The sequence below is a fragment of the Centroberyx gerrardi genome, chromosome 1 (genome assembly GCF_048128805.1).
Source record: "Centroberyx gerrardi isolate f3 chromosome 1, fCenGer3.hap1.cur.20231027, whole genome shotgun sequence".
NCBI classification, from domain to species: domain Eukaryota; kingdom Metazoa; phylum Chordata; class Actinopteri; order Beryciformes; family Berycidae; genus Centroberyx; species Centroberyx gerrardi.
In genome coordinates this window covers 26,251,546-26,274,196 of record NC_135997.1, presented here as the reverse complement: position 1 = coordinate 26,274,196, position 22,651 = coordinate 26,251,546, and the positions used below count along the sequence as shown (strand labels likewise).

The 22,651-nt window shown below is 42.1% G+C and overlaps 1 protein-coding gene across 5 annotated transcripts in view; it reads right to left on the bottom strand.

The window, feature by feature from the left end:
- Positions 1–22,651, bottom strand: part of chd9 (chromodomain helicase DNA binding protein 9) — a 100,032-nt gene that overhangs the window by 42,495 nt on the left and 34,886 nt on the right. For all 5 annotated transcript variants that reach the window (XM_071910232.2, XM_078285010.1, XM_071910233.2 and 2 more), the window contains 9 exons: positions 15,319–15,424; positions 9,168–9,314; positions 8,166–8,234; positions 7,649–7,704; positions 6,535–6,652; positions 6,041–6,127; positions 5,621–5,758; positions 4,258–4,379; positions 156–399 (listed from right to left, as the gene is read on the bottom strand). In XM_071910232.2, the coding sequence (XP_071766333.1) occupies positions 156–399; positions 4,258–4,379; positions 5,621–5,758; positions 6,041–6,127; positions 6,535–6,652; positions 7,649–7,704; positions 8,166–8,234; positions 9,168–9,314; positions 15,319–15,424 (1,087 nt within the window). The remainder of the gene's footprint in view (positions 1–155; positions 400–4,257; positions 4,380–5,620; positions 5,759–6,040; positions 6,128–6,534; positions 6,653–7,648; positions 7,705–8,165; positions 8,235–9,167; positions 9,315–15,318; positions 15,425–22,651) is intronic.

Sequence of the window (22,651 nt, the reverse complement as noted above, 5' to 3'; positions counted from 1 at the left end):
CTTCATCAGATTCAACAGGCAACAGTGTGCAGGTTGGTATAAACTTTCTGCTGCTCTATTCAATCCAGCACCTTGACTGGGAGAGTGCACGCTTCTTCTCTCTCGATTTGCTAAATTGAAAGGCAAAAAGATCTGTGCGCTTGTCGCCCGTTTACCTGCGCATCCCTGAAGTACATCTCGTACTGCTGCAGCATCTGCCGGCTGACCATGCTGCCGTGGTAGACAATGACGTTGAGGTGGGTCCAGGTGCGGAACTCGCGCTCCCAGTTGGCAATGGTGGAGAGCGGGGCGATGATGAGGAAGGGCCCCTTGATGCCCACGCGGAGGATCTCCTCTAGGAAGGTGATGGACTGGATGGTCTTCCCCAGGCCCATCTCGTCTGCCAGGATGCAGTTCCGTCTGACAGGTGTGAGATGGATGAGGCGTAGGGGGAAGGAGGTAGACAGAAAATTGGGGTGGAATAAAAACAGCAGAGGAGAGAAAAGGGGTGGGGGCAGGCAAAGGGGATTTGCCAATTAGAAATGAATGACAGTTTTCTGAAAACGAAACTGAAAAATTACATCCCTGGTGTGTGCGAGTATGTGTGCGTGGGTGTGGATTTTGAGCGTGGCTGTGCATGCATTGCAAATATGCGTTTGTGTGTGTGTGTGTGTGTGTGTGTGTGCATGCGTACAACAGTACAGCCCCTGTACCATGTGTGCCAGTATGTGCTTATGCTGCTGCATGAGGTGTTGTTATGTCCTAGTATCACCGAGACAAAGTCCTGCATATTTATGGTGAGTGCTTCTGTTGTGTAGCTGACCTGTTGTACCGGTTGAAGGCAGACAGAAAAGTAGGGTAGGATAAAAAGAGCAGAGAAGAGGGTGAAAAAACGGAGGGAGAGGAGAGAGGAGCGAGGAAAATACAGAAGGGATATAATATTAAAAGAATAAACAGAGAATAAGGGGGGAGAAAACGACATCATCAGCAATAATAATAGACCGAGGAGATGAGATACAACATAATGGCAAATGCAATTGCCTCTGCTGTGTGGTGTGCTCCAGCAAGCCATTTATTCGGCTGTCCAGTGGGTGGGGGTATTATGTCTTGATGCTAATTGCAACGTGCAGATATTCCCACTGGCCTCTTAAGCGGCTCTCCACTTCTGATGAATCTCTCTGCGTAGGCATACACAAACACACGCACGCACACACACTAGCAGAGCCAATTCCCAGGCCTCACGCAGACACCGTGTACTCCAGATGTACTGTGTAATGCTTCTTTTGTGACCGTGGGCGAAGGGAAGCGATTGTTGGTGCAGCAATGTACACCTTGACGGGAAATTTGACTTGCCTCACAGGCCCAAGCAAATAATGTGAACTCAGCCAAATCACAGCATGGTCAGTACACATGACAGGAAAAGTGATTCATTATTCATCATCTGCAGTCCCTACGCACTGAGACGACTACTCTTGCAACATAAAGACCCTCGTTTCAAGTCTCTCTGAATCAATGAATATAGTATTCCATCAGCACGGCATTATTAAAGCTTCACAAGCAAATATGTAGATAGATACCTTACTTTTTCCCCAGAGGTGTAAGGTATACTAAATCTATTTGTCCTTCCATATGCTAAGTGTGCTGAAGCTGTGGAGGCTAGCTTCCCTATGCAGACAGGCAGCATGTCCCTGTCCTAAGGCACATGCTTAAAGACGAGATGAAATGAAAAATGCCTTTTTAACCCTTTTAGATCACATCCCCGGTCATACTGTGCACCTATTTAACAATATATGCCAAAAAAAAACCCAAAAAATCAATTTCATTGTATTCTTATATCAAAATTCAATCATGTTTTCTTCCTGTAAAACAAAATATGCCGTGTGCTTACGTAAGCATACTAACTACCATAACTAATTTCAACCAATAATATCATGACATCCACCCATCAATCAATCTTCAACTTTTAGCGCACAGAGCTAAGAGGCTAAGATTCATTAGTTAGCTAGCTAGCAACAGCATGGTACTTCGGTGTGTCTTCGGGTGTTATGACACACCCACTTTTCAACGTTCAAATCAAATTCCTCCCAACGTTATGTCCCGCCTGTCATTATATTTGTATATTTGCCATTATAAACACCTGGTTTTGGGTAGGTCTTTCCTGGGAAAAACCCTCTAGTGTATAGGAAGTGATAAATTTTACGTTTCAACAGCAGTAGAAGAAGTGGGTAGTTAGCATGAGCAGTGATAGCCACCATGGCTGAACAGACAGAGAAAAGAGCGCCACCTACAGAAACTCAAACTTCATCACAGAAAATCCAACAAAAACAACATTACTGGCAACAATATCTGGCAAGTGCAATGCAAAAACAGCACAACAGGGGGCGCCCCGGTGGCTCACCGAGTAGAGCGCGTACCATATAAGGTTCAGTCCTTCCCGCAGCGACCCGGGTTCGAATCCAGCCCGCGGTCATTTGCTGCATGTCCTCCCCTCTCTCTCTCCCATACCTTCCTGTCTCTCTCAAACTATCTCTGTCAATAAAGCATAAAATGCCTAAAATAAATCTTTCAAAAAAAACAACAAAAAAAAAAAAAAAACACAGCACAGCAATGGTCGCTTAGCACCAAACACAAAACAACATATAAATAAATACATTTGAGGATCACGCAGATTACCGCTGTAAGTTATGGCATTTCTTGAGGGTGGAGCTAGCATTGCTCATTTACGCTCCCACTCACATTTTTCCATACCAACAACCTTCTACACAAGCGCACTTCTCCAACCTTTAGGCTATGACTGGCCCTCTTGAAAGTCTTACAAAATCTAGTTGAGAATGTCTCCATATGCTGATTATACTGAAGCTTTTGAGTATAGCTTCCCTATGCAGACAGGCAGTAAGTGCCTGTCCTCAGGTTTATTGCTAAATCTAGTAAGCATCCTTCCATATGCCATTACAACCTGCCTGAGAAAATACGATTAACAAACTATCCTCTTTTAAGACACGACTGAAAACTCATTTTTATAAACGTGTGTTAAACTGACAACTTGTTTGCTGTCATTATGTTGTAGTAGTATTGTTAATACGGTTTATGAAATTTGCTGAGCGGGCCTCAACAAGCTATGGTTGTTACTGGAGTCAGCAGAATAAGTCTTTTGATTTAGTACAGCTGGTTGTTTGTTGATGTGTTCGCCTTGTTCCTTTTGAACAATGCAAAAGTGCTATATTATTGGAAAAAAGGAAAAGTGCTTTATTATTATTATTACTAAATAGTAAGTGCAGTGATGTGAACCGAGTCTGGCTTCCCTATGCAGACAGGTAGTGAACCTCTGTCCTTTGTGTGACTGCAGTGTGTGGGATCAAAGCTGCCATCAGCTCACTGCTCCACTAGTTTACCTTCTGCACTACTTAGCAATCTGACAGAAGAAATATGGAGAGTTAAACACATAGACAGAGAGAGGCAGAAAAGATGGATAGATAAACTGTGTGCTTGTGTATGTATTTGATATAGCTGACATTTGCTGGGTTTCCATCCAAAAAAGTTTTTATGCTCACTTGAGGAGGGAAAGTGTTGTATCAATAAACAAGTGTGATAAATAATGATGGAAACAAATTTGCTGAATAAAACACATTTGTCAAATACATAATGGTGCAGTGGCGTTTGCAGCCAAAGGTCATTAAAATATCTATCCATCACGACTTCTGATTAACGTCAGAAAGGCTGACGCGCCCATGTTTAAGTCTATTGAATATTGCCAATTGCATTTCTTTGTTTTCATCTTCAGACAGACAAGATTACAGCCAACATTACCTGACAGGAAAGAAAAATAACAACTTGCCAAATGCTAATCAATTCTTGAAAGGCTCTTTCCATTTTTCTTGTGGATAAGCTTTTTTGTGTTGAGATGTTCTACATCCAGCAAAGCAAATGAAAAAAAAAGATTCAATTTAAACACATTGTATTCACATTTCAAAAGTTCACTCAAAGTTCACTTGACAGGGTGGAATAAAGCCCTGTACAGGTTGTAACCAGAGCACTGATGATAGCCTGATTGGTGAAATGTTTGCTTAAACTTGATTTGTCTTCACTTTTTGCACCATGTCAAATTAAAAGAGCCTTTTTCTTTTTACATCTCAGCTCCATAATATCATTTCTGGCTTGATTTCCTGGTGTTCAGGCTCCTTTTCCATTTTGATCTGCCTTTGCACACTGTGCACGTGCGTGTGCATGTGTGTGTGTGTGTGCGCGCACATGCATGCATGTACTGTATGTATAGCTGACCTGTTGTACCAGTTGAAGAGGAGCCAGTTGACTCCTTCTAGCTGGTAGTCCCTGAGGCTGTTGCCATTCCTGTATTCCCTCGACTGCTCCCTCTTCTTCCACAGGCTGGCTGGGGGCCGCTCCTGAGTTACAACAAGATTTAAAGGGACAGTTCACTCTTTCATCTCCAAAATGGGCTATTAACCATTTGGTAAAAAAGTGACCTGCTCTGACAAAATGATAGCATAAAATTAAAACTAATTATAGAGCTTTTTCAAAGGACAGTATTTTCCTGAAATACTTGGTTAGCAAAACAGTAACACCTTTACATACTTTTTTTTCCTTTTAAAAGTAGATTACTGGAAAATTACTGGAAACGGGAAATTACTTAATTTACATTTTAGGTGCATAAATCTCTATGGAGTAAAAATGTTCTCCCAAAATGAGACAGGGAGTACAGGAGAGAGCTAGCAAACAGAGTGACAGGGAGAAAGAGAGAAATAAATTAAAATCAGGTAAAGGCAGATAATCCCAGCAAAGTCAGTGGCTGGTAGAAAAATAACACTCTAAAAACGTATTTTTACAGATTTTCTCTCCATGGGGCAAATTCACAAGTAGTCAACAACATGTGTCACTTAGGCATTCACACATTTGTACAATTACTGGGAAATAGATGTAGTTCAAGAAGAGAATGACCCTACAGTTGAATGAACAGGCTTGCAAAGCTGTGAATGTGAGGTGTGAAGTAGCCAATCTCCAAAAAGAAAGCAAACAAGTTACCAAAAAGCACTCCTCAAGAACACAATAGCACACTGCCTAAACGGAAGCGGAATACCTTCATTTCCCACCCTCAAACCAACCACTTCTGTTTGAAACATGAATTTGGACTGAAGCAGGTGGGGTGGATGGGTGGAAGTGAGAGTGACAAGAGTGGATATGACTTGAAAAAATGTCAGTAAAGCCAAGGTCATACTAGAAGACTGTTAAAATGTTGTCAGACGAGGGCCGGACAGAGTAAATGGCTGGTCTGCTTGCCGTCCCGTCGGGAAGCTGTTCACACTAGGCGACGGGACAAAGATGGGGTGTCGCACTCATAAAGACGACAGATCACATACTACCCGATTCTGTCATTCAAACGTTTTCCCATTCGTGCAGAACAGAGTGTTCAAAAGTGCAAAAACACCAGTCATAACCGTCTATCACCAAAATTGAAAAAAAAGAGCAACTTGTGGATTACCACTTTAAAAACCCACCTACACTCACACCTACACATGCCCAAACACACACACCAGCAACAACAAAACTGAATACATATGAGAGAAATAGACAGAGGCAAATGGAGATGAGGTGAGACAGGTGGGTCAGATGGGCGGGCGTGGCTTACCATCCTGCGTGAGTCTGGCTTGGCTGCCTGCAGCTGCTCAAACTCCTCGATCTTGCTCTGATCCACGTCGCCCTTCAGCTCCCAGGTGCTGTCCTCGTAGGGCAGGGAGCACCACTTCACCAGGTAGTACACCACCTCCTGCAGCAGCCAGAAGAGCATTAGAGCCGCAGAAGACGAGAGCGAGGCCAGGCTCTGCTCTTACAATATTAACAAAGGCTGCAAGGAAGCCCATTAGGACGGCCTTGGGCGCTTCTGTGTTCCAAAGAAACGGTTAGAGTGGAGAATACACTGAAAGGAACAAAAATCACAGCCACCGGAAAGGAGTGAAACGTGCTCGTGCGCGCACACACTAAAAATAAATACAGACACACACGCGTTACTCGCGGGTATGATTACTGAATGAAAGTGGATTCTCCTTACCTCTCCTGTGTCCTTGTCCTCACAATAGGACACCTCCAGTACTCGGTCTACCTCGACATAGTCGGGGTTAAAGGGATCCTCTTCCATCTGAGAGTGAGAGAGAGAGAGAGAGAGAAGGAGTCAGTCAGTCAGAGAGAAAGAGAGAGAGAGAGAGAGAGAGAGAGAGAGAGAGAGAGAGAGAGAGAGAGAGAGAGAGAGAAAACTAACCTAACTACCCACACACCATCTGGAATATGAGCCAAGCATCACTATTCTGCATTGACTGTGTGTAAAAAGGTTCAAATATACATGCACACAGATGTGCATGCCCACGCAAAAATACATTAAACGTCCATACACACCCACTATATTTATATGCATATACACACATCCTCACAGACACACTGTACACAAATGCAAATATACACACACGCGCGCAAACACCTTCCATAACACACCAAATGAGATACAATAGATGTCCACACACTTCTCCGCACACTGCCATACAGCCTTACATCTGCGAAGAAGAGAGCCCTCTGTGCTTGTTTAATCTTGAAGCGTTTGATCTTCTGTTGAATCCTCTTGTCTTTCACCAGCTGCTGCTCCGTGGCCCACTCGCAGTGCAGGTAGGAGCTGACACACAGTGACACACACACACACACACACACACGCACACACACACACACACACACACACACACACACACACACACAACATCAGGCTGTGATGAGAAACCCTGTCAGAACAGCGTCTGCGGCAACACGCTGAAGCCAGCAGGGGCAGATGTGGCCTCAGAGATGGAGGTCTTTCCCACTACACCATCTCTGGGCACTAGGAGCACAAACCTTTCACCACACTTTCAGCACTGTATCAGCCAATCAGGACTGTAGGACTTTCATAGACATGCTATTTATAGAGTCACTAATCACTTCTGAAACACATAAACTTGGATGTTTTCAGTGGTGGGCTGAAAACATAATGAAAATGTAATCTGGGTTGATGACAGATTACCTGTCAGTTGAAAAGTAATTATTTTCTGGGAGGCTGAGGTAGTAAACCTATGGTTCATAAATCCTGACTTCCAAAACTTTCAGATTGATAATTTGCTGTAGGAAGCTGCTGGAATTTTTAATAATGTCAAGGAGTTAAAAGAGGTGAAATTAAATCATTTTTCATATTAAATATGTAATGATTACATACTTGTAATCAATGAAAGGTGCCCAATATATGCCCAAAATGCACAATTGTGCTGGAAGAAGGGGTAATCACATAGGTTCGGGTTGCTTTTTCAAATCCAATAAATCTGTTTTTCTAACAATTTTAATCTAACAATTAAGTTTCCAAAATTCATATTAATTTAGAAAGTAGCCCTCAATGCAACAGCAATGTCTGGAACAGTATTTGTAAACAGATTACACTCTTACAACCGTTACAACCAGTTAATACATTTTTTATACTGAGATTTTATACAACTGGTAATTTAAATCATCTCATTGGTCAATAACAAGTTCCCCATAAAGCGTGGTTAGACTTGCACCTAGCTGAGCCAGCTGCATCACCATCATATTCAGAATCACAGCACAGAACTTTATCTCAGTGACCATGATGGAGCTATGACTGTGAACTTACTAGTTTTTGTATTTTACAAAGAACTCCTCCACTTCGACCACCACTCCTGGAGAGACCTATAGAGAGGAATAAAATAAGAGAAATATACAATAATTAGGGATACATTTAACACAGATTTCTCATATCAGTCAAATCAATCACCTGCCTATTACAGGGGTTGATAACTGTAAGCAGGGCCAGGAACCAGGGCTGCACAATTAACCGTGCATTATGGTACATGATATGTTTTGTCACTTCATTTAAAACTCCTGCTGCAGTTGAACAAGGTTAAGATGTTGATATAAGACACTAATACAGTTCATGCATTTCTGAAACAATACCATGGATTGTTAACAGGTGCTAGGGACCCAAGGGTCATGAAACTAACTCAACACATAAATGATTGTGTAAAAGAAAAAAAACAAACTCTAAAACAACTCTAAGCGTGGATGTGATTAGGAACACAAAAGACACACAAATGTCCTGAACAAAAACCTGAATTAAAAAAAAAAAAAAAAAGTGTCAAATGTGACTCTACCTCCTTCTTGACGATGTGAGAGGACATGATTTTGTCAACAACAGCAGCATCCTCCTCGCTGGGATTCTCCTGCAGACACATGAACCATTTATTTATTATTTATTATTTATTTCATAGCCTCCCGAAGGAGAAATTTGCCTAAGGACACTTCACAGTACAAAAAACAAACACACCACAGTTCACGAAAAGGTCTTAAAACTGCATAGGCCAGGACAAATCCATACATTTATGGCAGAGCTGTCTTCACCATACTTCCCAGCTAATTACTCTGCTGTTACAGCCAAATGTTCAGAAACAGACACTGGATATATCATTTACGTCTGTGTCTAAGCATACTGCGGGGTTCGTGGTTCATTTTAAGTGTAAACAAACACACCATCCTTGAGATGCTGCAGTGGTGAAATGCACAGGCTGTACTGTGCTTCACTGTGCGTGTGTCCTTTTATTGTATCATGTGTGTAAAGATACATAAAACTGACAATTTAGCCTGCAAAGAATTCAGGGAAACACTACCGTTTGACTTTTAATTGCCTGTATGGACATTTGAGAAAAGGCGTTTGGGCTTACTTTAGGGGCATACTGTATATTTGATAATAAAAAAAAAATTATATTAACCTCTGCAGAGTTCATGGATTGTTGGCATAAACAAACATATACTGTATCCTGGAGTTCCATACTGTAATAGCTGTTCATACACAGCAGGAAATTTAATAATTATTTGAACGGTCTAATTCCAAATCTTTATATATATATTTGTTTTTTTTCTTGCTCAAATACATTGGTCAATATTTCAAAAACACAGATAATTCTAGCCTCAAACATAACTATTTCATAAGCGAAGCTCTCAGAATGAATCATAACTTCAAGAGTAACCCATAACCTACTACAGGATGCTTTCCAGTATTTTGTAAGAGTCAGTGTCAGTAAAATGGTGGATATCTCATTTTAGAATTAAAAACATCATGTCTTAGCTACAGGGGAATCGTAGGCAGAACTACTTACTACAAAGAGCTGAAGTGCAGGCTCCTTGCGTGCTGCAGTGCTGGCCTTCTTGGCCTTGACGATGACCTTGACCTCCTCGTCTGATAGCCTGGCCTCCAGCTCCTCAGCGTACTTCTTCCTCTTCACCTGACGGTTAGATCGCCTCTTCTAGAAGAGCAAGACATAGAGGGAGAAGCACATTTATACAAATGGTTCACTTATTCTTGATTCCTTAATAAAATATGATTGAAAGGAGGAAAATTGCATCCATAATATTAATAAATTGGATAATGATATAAAGCAGTTTTAGCTTTTGATGTATTACAAATGGAGATCAAGATTTGATTTTTCGTGAATTTGAACTTTGGCTTGGATTTGGTCATAAGCCAAACATTTGTGTGAAAGAGCTTTTTTGTAAATTGTTTATAGTGAAGTCAATTTTTGTTTTCTGAAAAGTTATATGTAATGAAAGGTTTGCATCAGTATAGAATACAACTAAAGCTGAATACAAAACAAAAGGAAAGGTATAAAGAAAAGAGAAAGATTTTATTGTTGTTATTAAGCCAGCCATGAGAACATGTTTCAGACTCTACTGAGTCTACTGCACCCTGATCCAGCTGCATGCTTCAGAGCCTGTTACAATTTTACATTCATCTGTGAATCAATCTTTACAGTTGAGCAAAAGAATCCTCAACAAACTGATTCAAATTATCTCCACGAGCCAAAAGAGCCTGGTTTACTTCTACAACTACTATTTCTTCTACTACAACCACTATAATTGGAATTTCTTCTATCTCTTCTACTACCGCCGCCATCACCATTACTACTGCTACTACCACGACTACAACAACACCCCCCACACCCTCTGTTTCGCCTTGCCAGTGTAGAAAATACCATGAAGATAATTCTCACTCTGTGTGCACAAACATGTTTAATGCTAAAGTTGGCAGAATGTCTGATGACCAGATTTATTTACTGTGATCATAATCATATATATCTCTTAGCATATTGCTGCTAATTTAGCCTACTGAGTTTTGGCGATGTGGCAACTGTGTCTACAGAGACAGTAATATCTACACTATATACATCAAACATGTTTTATAAAATGATGTGATAAAACCAGTTATATTATTACTGCATATCTATTACAATTAATAGCTGCAAGCAAATCTCAAACTCAACCAATGTTATATTGACAAAAGACAGCAACTGCTTAGAGTAAAGCTAAATTAGACCTGTGTTTGTACCTTTAACCTTCAAATTAGCTGTGAAATGTTTACCTGATGTTACACTATCAAAATAATTGCCAGTTGTCTTTCAAAAGTTGGATAATTTGCAACTAACAACTCAATGTTGGCACTCACCCAACAAAATAATAAAGACACTCTATGTAGACTGCGGCTAATAAACGATAGAAAAACAAGTCCAAAAGAAATTCCAAACAAACTGCTGTTGCTGCTTCCATAAAGATAAAATACATCACTTTATGTGCGCCAGATTATTTTTCTGGGGAACGCTTTGATGAACTGGGTATAGGCTGAATCAGTATTGTATGGTATCAAACAATGAGTGGCAGAGTGGACATTTATTATATGAAAAGGCTGAGAATAATTATTTTAAAGACCACAATCTGTTCAGGCTTCAGCTAGGGGTTTTAATTTCAGGGGATTCATTTTCAGGTATCTACAGATCATTGGTTGTTATATCACAGATATCTGAGAAAAAACATGGATTTTTTTTCCTCATTAACCCATATATCATGATGATACCCCATGGGTTCTCAACAGGTGTCATCCGCCCAAGGGTCATGAACCAATCTCAACACATAAATGACCTGGTGAAATTTAAATTACCCAAGTAAGGAATTCAAGAAACACCAAGCACCATCAAGTCAGAAAAAAACAAAAACAAAACTGGACTTGTAGAGTGCTTCCAAAACCAGCCTCTTTCTATCCCTTCCTGTCAAGCCCGCATAATTATCACATGCGTGGGCCGCTGTATCCTGCATCAATACACGAGCCCCTCCTAATGATAATATGTAGTTAATTAGGAATAAATGCCACTGAGCCGAAGTTAATTAGGTGTGGAGGAGAATATCCCCATGGAGATATACCCTCAGATCCCCCAACCCGAGCTGACCAGAAGCAGACAAGGCAAGCCCGCCTTGTCTGCTTGACAATAGGACCGAACCCCTGAGGCGGCACTGCTTTTCTCCCAGCTGTCGGCCACGCCACTTTGACTTCTTCCACGGGATCATCCTAAATGAGTCATCAACAGACTGTTTTAATTAAGGCCGAGGGTGCCATTTAATGAGCGTAATTATATCCCTCCCAGGCAGCGGTCCGGACAGCAAGCGAGCAGAGAGAGAGAGAGAGATGGAGGGGGGTAAGGGGAGACAGAGTCACTGTTCATTCCCATTCTTTCAGACGTGTCAATCTCAACATCGCAGATATCTGTCTTCATCTTACCAGCGGGCACGGGAGCGTGTGCTAGGCCTATTGCCTTTTCCCCGAAATAGCTTTGAATGAAATCATAAGGCAGGAAAATCTGTTTGAAACAGTAAAATAAAGGATAAACTCAGCTGTCGCTTGCTTGATTTGTCATCATTGATAGGATGAAGCTGATGCTCACGGTGCCAGTGCGAGGGTGAGGCCACATCAAACTGTATCGCAGTGTACAAATCAACAGCTTCATTCGTATTAACAACTCCTGTAACTAGATGGCTGCTGTCTTGGCCAGGTCTCCCTTGTAAAATAAATCCTTGATCTTAATGTAACCAAGCTTGATGAAGGTTAAAGATGCAATAAGTAATGTTTTTACTGTCGCATAGCACAAAATTACCATAATATAGCTGCAGGTGTTTGATAGGGCAATTGCTCAATATCAATGACTCAATGATAATTTATATGAACGTTACCTAGATGTTTCTGTTCCAAGCTCACTAATTTGTGAGCTTGGAATTAAAAGGTTCTATCCGAGTGCAGTGTAGTTCTGAGAAATTGAGAATCAAAGTTTGACTTCCCGGCTGATAAAACTGGTAGTGAAATCTATCTTTATAGCTCAACAAAGACTGCACCCCCATATACTTGAAATACATAATATCAAAATCCTGGGACAATTAGAAATTGGATTTTTAAAAGGGCCCAAACAGAAATAGAACCTTATCATTCTGTAAGGTCAATCTGGGTTTGGTTCTATAAGGCTTCAATGGGAAACTCAGTTTCAATGGGAAACTGAATTAATATGATTTACATGAGTCCCGATAATTACAATGTCAGTTTCCAAACTGGAAGACATTTCACTTGATGAACAGATTTTACTTTAACAACTCATTTCATCATAGCACACAACATTTTGAACATTAAGATTCATATCAATTCAGTGATGAAGTGATATACTTCAATTTTATGTTTAGCTGCTGTTACTTGCCCTAAAGTAAGTTAATCTCATTTTCTGCAAATATTTTTGTAGTGCTCCTTGTTCACTGTTGTTTGCATCTCAAAGAATTTCATGAGGATGTATTGGACACCCTCTTCCTGTCCTTTCTTCTCCCTTGACACCCAACCCTCATCATCTGTTCCTGCTTTTTTCCTTCCTTTCCTATTGATGTGGCTGCTGTTCTCCTCTGTTCATCTGTCCCACTTCTCTCTGCTGTTCTGTGTTTCTGCTGCTCTCAATCTGTCATTAAAAATAATAATTCAACATACTGTATAAGCTACACAGTATGGTTAAACCCATCTTTGGAGCTACACACTGGTTCTAATAGGAAAATTCATTCAACATCCAACTGGCTAACTCGGTGTGTCACAAGAGTTTTGGCACATAAACCAAGAGGGTCAGGAGTTGGGTGATATTACATCCACATACTATAGATTCACCTGAAGATAAAGAGATTCTTGCCCATCTGATGCTAGGCTCTGTAGCTAGGCTCTGTAGCTAGTGTTAGCTAGCCCATCAGAAAGCTAACGATTTGCAGTGTCGGATTTGGTGCAATTTAGACATGCGACACGTTCAATATTAATAAACTTTGACTAAACAAGCGAACAGCGAGCCGCTCAGCTCTGTCTGAGTGCAGCGGGGCGGGGGCTTCAGGGCTCTGACTGGCTGAGCGGGACAAAGGCATGAGCCCCGCTCAGTTAAACTGCCCAAGAGAGATGAACGAGCACACACACACACACACAGGAGAAAAAAAACAGAGGCGGAGGCAGTAAAACTAGCCAATAGGAGCGCAGACATGTTTGATTGGCAGCAGAATCAACCAATGGAAGGCTGTAAACTGCTTCTACGGTTCAAGCGCAGTTTAGTCTCACTGGTGAAGTTTCTGTCTGGATTTAAACCATATACGTCTGTGAGTGTGCGAGTGTGTGTGTCCTTCGCATATCTCGAGAACCGTTCGTCTGATCTACTTCACACTTGGCGGGTGTATTGCTGGGGACCCAAGGACGTACAGTGTCGGATTTGGTGCAATTTGGACACGCGACACGTTCAATATTAATAAACTTTGAACAAACAAGCGAACAGCGCTCTGTGCAGCAGCGGGGCGAACGGGCACTGCACTAGTATTGTTACAAATGTTAAGTGAGACCATAATAAACTCTAAAAATGTTGCTATTTTATGGCTTGGGTGCCATTATTACTACCCTTTCGGGCTACATTTGCTAGCCTCTGACGAGTCATCGCTGAAAGGTAGAATTTGATTGGTCGCTACTGAAACAGTTTCTGATTACATGGGAAATAGAACCTTATAGCACCAAGCTGAAATATTCTTTCTAAGATACAGCTTTCTATCTTCTCAAATAATTAACCCCAAAAGGTTCTTAAAAAAAAAAAAAACCTAACATCACACAAGCATAAAGAAACATTCAAATATTGAGAATATGTAGATAACTGTAGATAACAAATTGTGATAAAGTGTGATAGAACCTTAGAATTCCAAGCTCAAGCATTAGCTAGCTTACTCGTCTCTATTGTGAAAATGTGACTTTATTGTTTATGCCCATTACAGGTTACCATAAACTGTGTTGACCTATCGATGTTATTGCAATTCCTTGCTCACCGATAGAGCGAGAGAGGTCGATAAGTCATAGATTACTTAATGGCAAGCAGTCCTTGTGAAATATGCTGCCTATAAGGAGCAAACTGTTTTCCTGGCAGAGAATAAAGATAAAAAAAGAAAGAAAAAAAAAAAAAAAAATCATGACTTCAACTGAGTCTTTGAGTCTTCATTTACTACAACAGTGCCGTGTGCTTAAGGGGAAAATATAAACCAACTGTCAATGTGCTGGATTTGTTGAGAAACACTGGGATATTTTGATGTTGCTAAGAGCCATGTTATCAAACAGAAAATCTCGAGGAATTTCAATTTGCTAGTGGCTGTGACACTACAACAGTGAGAGTGACAGCAGCATTACAATATCCAATTTTGCAACCTCACACTTCCTTTTTAACAACAAGTTTTAAATAATGCCGAACATCTAAATAGAGGTGTCATTGTCGGTGTGTATGTGTTGTGTGTGTGTGTGTGTGTGTGTGTGTGTTCGTGTGTGCGTTTGTGTGTGTGTGTGTGTGTGTGTGTGTGTGTGTGCGTTTGTGTGTGTGTGTGTGTGTGTGTGTGTGTGTGTATGTGTGTGTGTGTGTGTGTGTGCAGGTGCGATTGTTGATGCCATGACCAAGATAATCCCTAGCTGCTGTCATTCAGCTCCATCATCGACAAAGATAAGAACGTGTACTTGAGATAGCCGCCCACTGCATGACCTCCCAGTGAACCGTACAGCCAATCCTCTCCGGGCTCAAGCTAAAGCTGTGAAGCCTTCCTCTCGGCTCAGCGGCGGTGTGAACGGTCAGGCCGAGGACACCGCTTCACTCAGAGCCTTGAACCGGAACGGCAACAGAAACAGAAGCCGGCCGTTCCCTCTGTATTCATTCAGCAGAGGTGTGCCACCGCGGGCAGTAACAGTACTACCACTTCTGGAGAAAATGGGAAATTAAAATAGCAGCATAATGTAGCCAAATTTCCCTCTAAAATCAAGTGTAGTCTTAACACAAGCAAAACTCCCCCTAGTGCCCCCAAGCACCGCAGTTACATAAAAAACACAGAGGACACACAAGCCCGCGCTTAATAGCAACTTGTGTGTTTGTGTTAATTTGGGTTTGTGTATGTGCTGGAGCTTACAGAGTCGTCATCTTTAGAAGAGCGTCGAGGCGGAGGGTCATCGTCCGACTCCTCCGAAGACTCCGGCTTTCGCTTCTTCTTCTTCCCAATCTTGATGACAATTTTCCTGGAGGGAGAGAAAAAAGAGAGCGTGAATACAAGGGAAAAAAGGCCATGACTAATGAAAACCACAGCGGAAAGATACATCAAAACAAACTAATGTTGTAGGAATATGAATATACTCTGTGTTGATGAATACCTTAAAGATACCATCTGGAACTATGTGATCACCTAAACTTAGGGTATGTTCACATACATCCTTTAAGTGTTTGACCTGTACATGAATAAACCTCAACTAAAATTTTTTTAAATCTTTCTGAGTCGGTCATAACTCAAAATCCAGGTTTATAATCCAGCATTTATAAACCTTGCAATTGTAAAACAAACCTTTTATAGCCACAAACTACATGCAAAACTCATGTTTAGCTGTCACACACCATCAGTGCTCAAATGAAAAAAGTGAGTGAAAAAATTCCTTCAATCCAGTGAATCACAAAATCAGTGGTGGGGTGACAGCGCCATACTCCAATTACATACTAAGCTTTTAACTACAAGAGGGAGAGAAAAAAATTGGGAAAATAAGACTCATCCTCCTCTGTTCTCTCCACAAACATGTATGTAGCTATCATAGAGACCATGGGGCTCTGTTGAATAATTTACGTGTGATAATATAAATATTGCCCTTGTTGTGCAAAATAAATGACCTAAGGAAAGCGCACTGCATGCTGCACTGACTTCACACCCCCATTTAAAGGCAAATGAGCATTCCGTCTCTGTTAGTCTTGCTTCATATATTAAAATACTGTTGTTGCTGTGAAAGAGATGTCTTTTGTACATCTGCAAAACACTGTCCTTGAAGGAATACACTGGCTTTTCTTTTTTTGACAAACAAGCCATTTTGCTCATTGTGCTTCTTGTTCTGTGATGAAAAGATCGGTAGCAGCTTAGCGACTCAATTCCGTTCAAATCTTTATTGTACTGTGAGGACTATTTGGTCTGCATACAACACCTAACAAAATGACCTCAGCAGATACCGCACAAATGTCAACAAAGTGACAGTTGAAAGAAAAGAGAGGGCGACAACAGGTCAATACAGTGCAGAATAGAAGCAATAAATGCTACATTGTGACATGCAAATTAAGCAATCTAAGTGCTTTGGGGAGAAAACATATCCTGGTTCTTTTATTCTCCTTGTGTGTGTTCAGTATTTGGTGTGCTACAGTTCTGAGGCTATTTTGAGATTATGCTAAGCTAGCTTGTACCATCCACTAAATATACAGCGTACTAATGCATTAGCATGCACTGTAGCGAGCTAAAAATACTGAGCATACAGAGGTGGTGCTGCCACCAATCTTGTTGCTGCACAATCAGTACGTTGATCAAAGAGCTTATTTACCAAAATGTCAGTCTAAAACGCTGGATTATATAAGAATGGAATTAAGCCCCAGGCCGTGGTATATCTCAATATGCTCAACACAACCAATGTTAGCAAACGTGGTTCTACAAAGCCTCAACTGGCCAACAAGCAGCCTGTTGCTAACATGTTGGCTCATGGTGAAGATTTCAGATTATCTAATAATTGTACTTGCTGGGCAGGGGAGTCATTTTTCAAACAAAGTGAAATATTTGAGAAACGATCAGGCAGGAATTGTGTGTGTGTGTGTGTGTGTGTGTGTGGTACAGTGAGTGTCCTCTAACTCAAGGCCCTCTCTTAACACTGTGTCATCTTCTGTAGACAAGAGAGATAAGAGCTAGTGGAGCTAGTGAACTGATCTGAACAGTGTGTGTGTGTGTGTGTGTGTGTGTGTGTGTGAGTGAGAGAGAGAGTGTGTGTGCGTGCGTGCTTACACTCGTGCGTCTGTCTATCTGTCTGTATGTCTGTGTGTCTGTCTCTCTGTGTGTGTGTTATGGCCTACATATTACAGCAATATGTTTATTGTGTCCATATCAACATACCACAAGTGCATATCAATGTGCATCTCAATCGGTTCATTTGTTCAGCTATTCAGCATCCACAGAACAGAACAAAACAAATGATACTGACTAAACTGAACACCCCTTTCCTCTCTTGACTCAAGCTCAGAAAAGCTTAGAGAATGGTAATGTTTCTGCTTCAGAGCTGGTGCACTCCCAAATCCCTCTCACAGATGGGAGCTGTGTATCTCCCATTAAGAAAGCTATGCAAAATATCCTTCTGTATGTCTTTGCTCGTCTCTGCGCTCCGCATGTTAATGATGCAGGAAGCACAGCGAGGCGTAGTGAACCAAATTACAAAGACTTAAGTCCAAATAAGATTTCTACTTTTTTAACCAGTCAAGTTGACTGAGATCGTACAGATAGCAACAGCTTGGAGGAGCCGTTGCGGCGGGGTAGGGTGAGCTTACACACATTGACACGCTTACACTGGGAACTGCCCAGTGCTCATGGAGTTGGGATTCAGTGCCTCGCTCAAGAGCACCCCAGCAGTAAGTGTTGAGGGAATGTCTTTGCCCATTAAGCTACCACTGCTACTTAGTGAGCAGTGAATCCTCACCATGGCCTTGTATACAATTCTGGTACAGACACAGCTTGCAGGAATGGTAGAATATCAGTAGCACTTATAGCTGCAGATCACACAGTGAAAGATAATACAGGCGAGCTTCCTCTGGGTGCTACTGATCATTACTGCCTCATCCGCTCTCTCCCTCTTACACACGCGCACACACACAAACACTATTTCTATGCCCCTTCCCCTTATATTATCTCACTACATATGCACACACTTCCTCTCTTCCCCGTCTCTTGGAAGCCACAGGCGCTAAATCTCTGGTTGGTGTGATGTTATCGAAAACACTGCTGTCATACTCAGACACGACGGCATCTTCCTTCTCTCACTCTCTAACAGGCTTTCATACGCATAACGAGACCTCCCCCACCTCCCCACAAACACATACACACCCCCTACTCTGCACACACTTAATGCATGTAACCCCGCCCCCCGACTCCACACACACACTCATGTGCACGCCCACACAGACAGGCTGTAGCGTCACAGGGTTCGTCTCTAGTGAGGAGGGTGACCCTGGGGGCTTGTTCATAGTGGGGCTGAGATTCTGATAGAAACATGACTAGAGGATGAATGGAGGCTGCCACCACGCTAGACAGCACATCAGCCCATTAGCCAGCAAGTCAGTCCGTTAGCCATTACATCAGCCCATTAGCCAGGAAGTCAATTTGTTAGCCAGCAAGTCGACCCATTAGCCAGCAAGTCAGTCCGTTAGCTAGCAGGTCAGCCCATTAGCAAGCAAGTCAGTTTATTAGCCAGCAAGTCAATTCGTTAGCGAACAGGTCAGCCTGTTAGCCAGCAAGTCACTCCTTAGACAGCAAGTCAGTCTGTTAGCCAGCAAGTCACTCCTTAGACAGCAAGTCAGTCTGTTAGACAGCAAGTCAGTCTGTTAGACAGCAAGTCAGTCCTTAGACAGCAAGTCAGTCTGTTAGACAGCAAGTCAGTCTGTTAGACAGCAAGTCAGTCTGTTAAGACAGCAAGTCAGTCTGTTAGACAGCAAGTCAGTCCTTAGACAGCAAGTCAGTCTGTTAGACAGCAAGTCAGTCTGTTAGACAGCAAGTCAGTCTGTTAAGACAGCAAGTCAGTCTGTTAGACAGCAAGTCAGTCTGTTAGACAGCAAGTCAGTCTGTTAAGACAGCAAGTCAGTCTGTTAGACAGCAAGTCAGTCTGTTAAGACAGCAAGTCAGTCCTTAGACAGCAAGTCAGTCTGTTAGACAGCAAGTCAGTCCTTAGACAGCAAGTCAGTCTGTTAAGACAGCAAGTCAGTCTGTTAAGACAGCAAGTCAGGCCGTTAGACAGCAAGTCAGTCTGTTAAGACAGCAAGTCAGTCTGTTAAGACAGCAAGTCAGTCTGTTAAGACAGCAAGTCAGGCCGTTAGACAGCAAGTCAGTCTGTTAGACAGCAAGTCAGTCTGTTAAGACAGCAAGTCAGTCTGTTAAGACAGCAAGTCAGTCCGTTAGACAGCAAGTCAGGCCGTTAGACAGCAAGTCAGGCCGTTAGACAGCAAGTCAGTCTGTTAAGACAGCAAGTCAGTCCGTTAGACAACAAGTCAGTCCGTTAGACAGCAAGTCAGTCCGTTAGACAGCAAGTCAGGCCGTTAGACAGCAAGTCAGGCCGTTAGACAGCAAGTCAGTCTGTCAGCCAAACCCTATCAAAACTGATATAAAAAAATTGATGCTCAATCCACAGATACCAGATTTCATTGAAGAACTCATGCCGCCTTTATAGAAGTCCATAAAATGTATTGGCAGTATAGAGCAGTGATTCTCAACCTTTTTCATATCAAGGACCTCTCATGTACACACTAGGCCCACGGACGCACGGAAACTATAGTCTACATTTATTTTACATTCTCTGATCGTGTTAACTTCTTGCAAATAATGGTGAAGTTCATCATTTTGCTGTGGACCCCCTGGAACCCCCTCAAGGACCCCTGGTGGTCCCTGGACTCCACGTTGAGAACCACTTGTATAGAGTATAGAGATAGCACACTAGCAAAATAAACAAAACATAACAGTATCCAGTCCAGTTCTTTTTTTTTTTTTTGCTAGTGTGCAGGTCTATAACATGTTAGTACTGTTAGTCTATGTTACTGTTAGTCTATGTTAATACTGCTGATACAACCACAGATACACCTGTTTGTTTCAATTCCTGAAAAAATTAACATTTTGGAGATATGAGACTTTCAACTGACAGCAATGATAAGCTGGTCTACCCCACTTGACCAGCCATGCTCCTCACTGAGCCCTCGGGCACATTACTCACACCACATTAACAACGACACCGGCTCCAATTTGATTGCAATTTCTCCCTCTGGCAATGTATCTTGTGTCAACATATAGGCCTAACTGAAAAAAAGCATAGCAAAGCAAGTAGATGTAGACTGTGAGGTAATTTGTATGAAAATAACTCCAAGACACACGCACACACACACACACACACCTATTGTAATATCTGCCTGGGGGAAGGGAGAAGACAGCAGATTCCTCCAGTAGCAGTGTGCTACAGAGCTGGCCCTTCTCACTGGTGTCCCTGCCCCCTCCGGATGATATTACACTTCACAAATCCTCTTGACAATGACACTTTATGGTTGCCAGGCAACGTGCCCCTGGGAATGTATTTGGCAGCGTGGGCGGCGGCGGTTGTGGTGACATCACTTCCTGTGAATAATGCCACCAGAGCGCGACCGCCGACGCCATGAGCGGCTAAAGAACGTGCCAACCTACTGCGACACAATGGAAAAAAAACAAATCGACCAGCTGTTACACCCAGGGGAATAGTAAAAAAAAATACATTATGGAGCAGCCTAGTGGGACAGAACACAACGTTCTCCCTCGTCCAAATAAGAGCTGGCTGGGATACGGGCCTTGCAGAATAGCAGTGTCACATCACCAGGCGGCAGCTCAGCAGCTAACAGCATGTAACAGGGCTAAGGCATCTCTCTGATCCCCATACGGGAAAACCTGAGCTGTGAGACAAGATACTTCAGGGCTGTGAAATCATCATCTGAGCCAGAACAGAGTGGGAACATTGCTCTGCGTCAATGCCGTCTATGCGAGCGTGGCGGTTACGAGAGCAACAGGGCATAGTGAGATTTTGATATGATGAACAAGAGTGACGTATATATTGTACATGCACGCACATTGCACACATACACACACACACAGTGCCACATCATAGTGACGTTTACAGCCTGCCTCCAGCCCGTCGTGGCTTTACACAGGCCCACCCATGGGGTTTACTAGCAACACTGCTAACACACACTGCCTTTTACCGGATAGCCTACACACAAGCCAGTACATGCACATTAACTCAAATGACAGGGAGGGTGCTAACACTTTAAAATCAATCTCTGCCTCTGAAACCACGAAAGAAGGTCTCAAAGCTCCACATTTCCCCCAGTCACCCTAATGCATAGTGCTGGTATAGACACTTTGCAGAACTAAATACCATAGCACCCAATATTCAACGCCTTGTTGGAAGACCACTGACAAGTTAGTGGAAGGCCAGCACCTTGTCGTTATAGAGGTGCGATGGTGAACCTAGCTAAACACATGAAAAGGGTCAATATAAGCAATTATATGACACCCATTTAATTTTGCTTTTCACACAGTTTTTCAAAGTGTTATCTGGTTGGCGTTAAGAAAAATGCCTGACTTCAGTGTTACCAATCTTGCTAGCTAGCTAGGCTAGGTAACACTAGGTAAATCAACAGCTGTGTAAACAAATTAGTGATGCATCTTCTGCATTACTAAGCAATGAAAGCAGTACAAGGTGTTGTGTATGCTAGCAATCAGGTGGTTCTTTCTCTAAAGTTGAGTAGGATTTCTTGTTGACTCTTACTTGGATAGCAAGCCATATATTTGGAAAGCTATATGTAGTCGAAATTACGCACCAGATATGAAATGATCTGACTGGACCCTGTAGTGACTGCTGTCTGCCTTGACGTCTTTGCGATTGATTGAGGCTATCCATACTTAACTTATTTTTTATGATAATTGTCGTTTCTCCGATCGATTTTTGGAAGTCAATAAAATTATTTTGTCTCCGCCACTAGGGGGTTCTGGAATAATTCTGCATAGCCTCTATTCCTGAGACATTTTTTATATGCTTTAATTTTTTGATACGGGATCTAAAACAATACTTTTTTTTTTTTGGATACCTTTCTTTGTAGGATGAAAACACATTTCATCATGCGGTTTTGCATTTTTTGTTTAACATTTGTACAGTACATGCCTTTGTGCTTTTGTAAGAATTGTCACCGCTCAAATGACAGCAAAAATCTCCTAAAGCAGAAAAAAAATTCTCTTTGTAAGAATCAGAATCTCATTGTAAAAGTCGACAGATACCAAAAATCTATATCATCTTTCAATTCTCAACCCTACTGATGTCTCTATCCACCCTGAAGCCTACCTTCTCTAATTTTAAAATTGTATTCATCAAGGCAGCATTCGCCCAGCATGCAAACTCTTTTTTGGCAACGCCCTCCTTCACATTCATACAGTTACACACATTTGCACCTGGGGATTGCCAACTGCCACTAACATTTGTTACTGATGAAGCGGAAACTGTGTCTCATTTACCCCCCCCCACCAGGATTCAAAGTGGACACCCTCCAGACATAAGCTTGCTTCTCTAACCATCAGGCTACCGCTGGCCCTGATCTGATATTAGTTAGTGATCCTTCTGATGATAGGCTATCACTAGCGATTTCCTAAGACCAAGCTCTTGATCCAGCCCTGCTTGGCT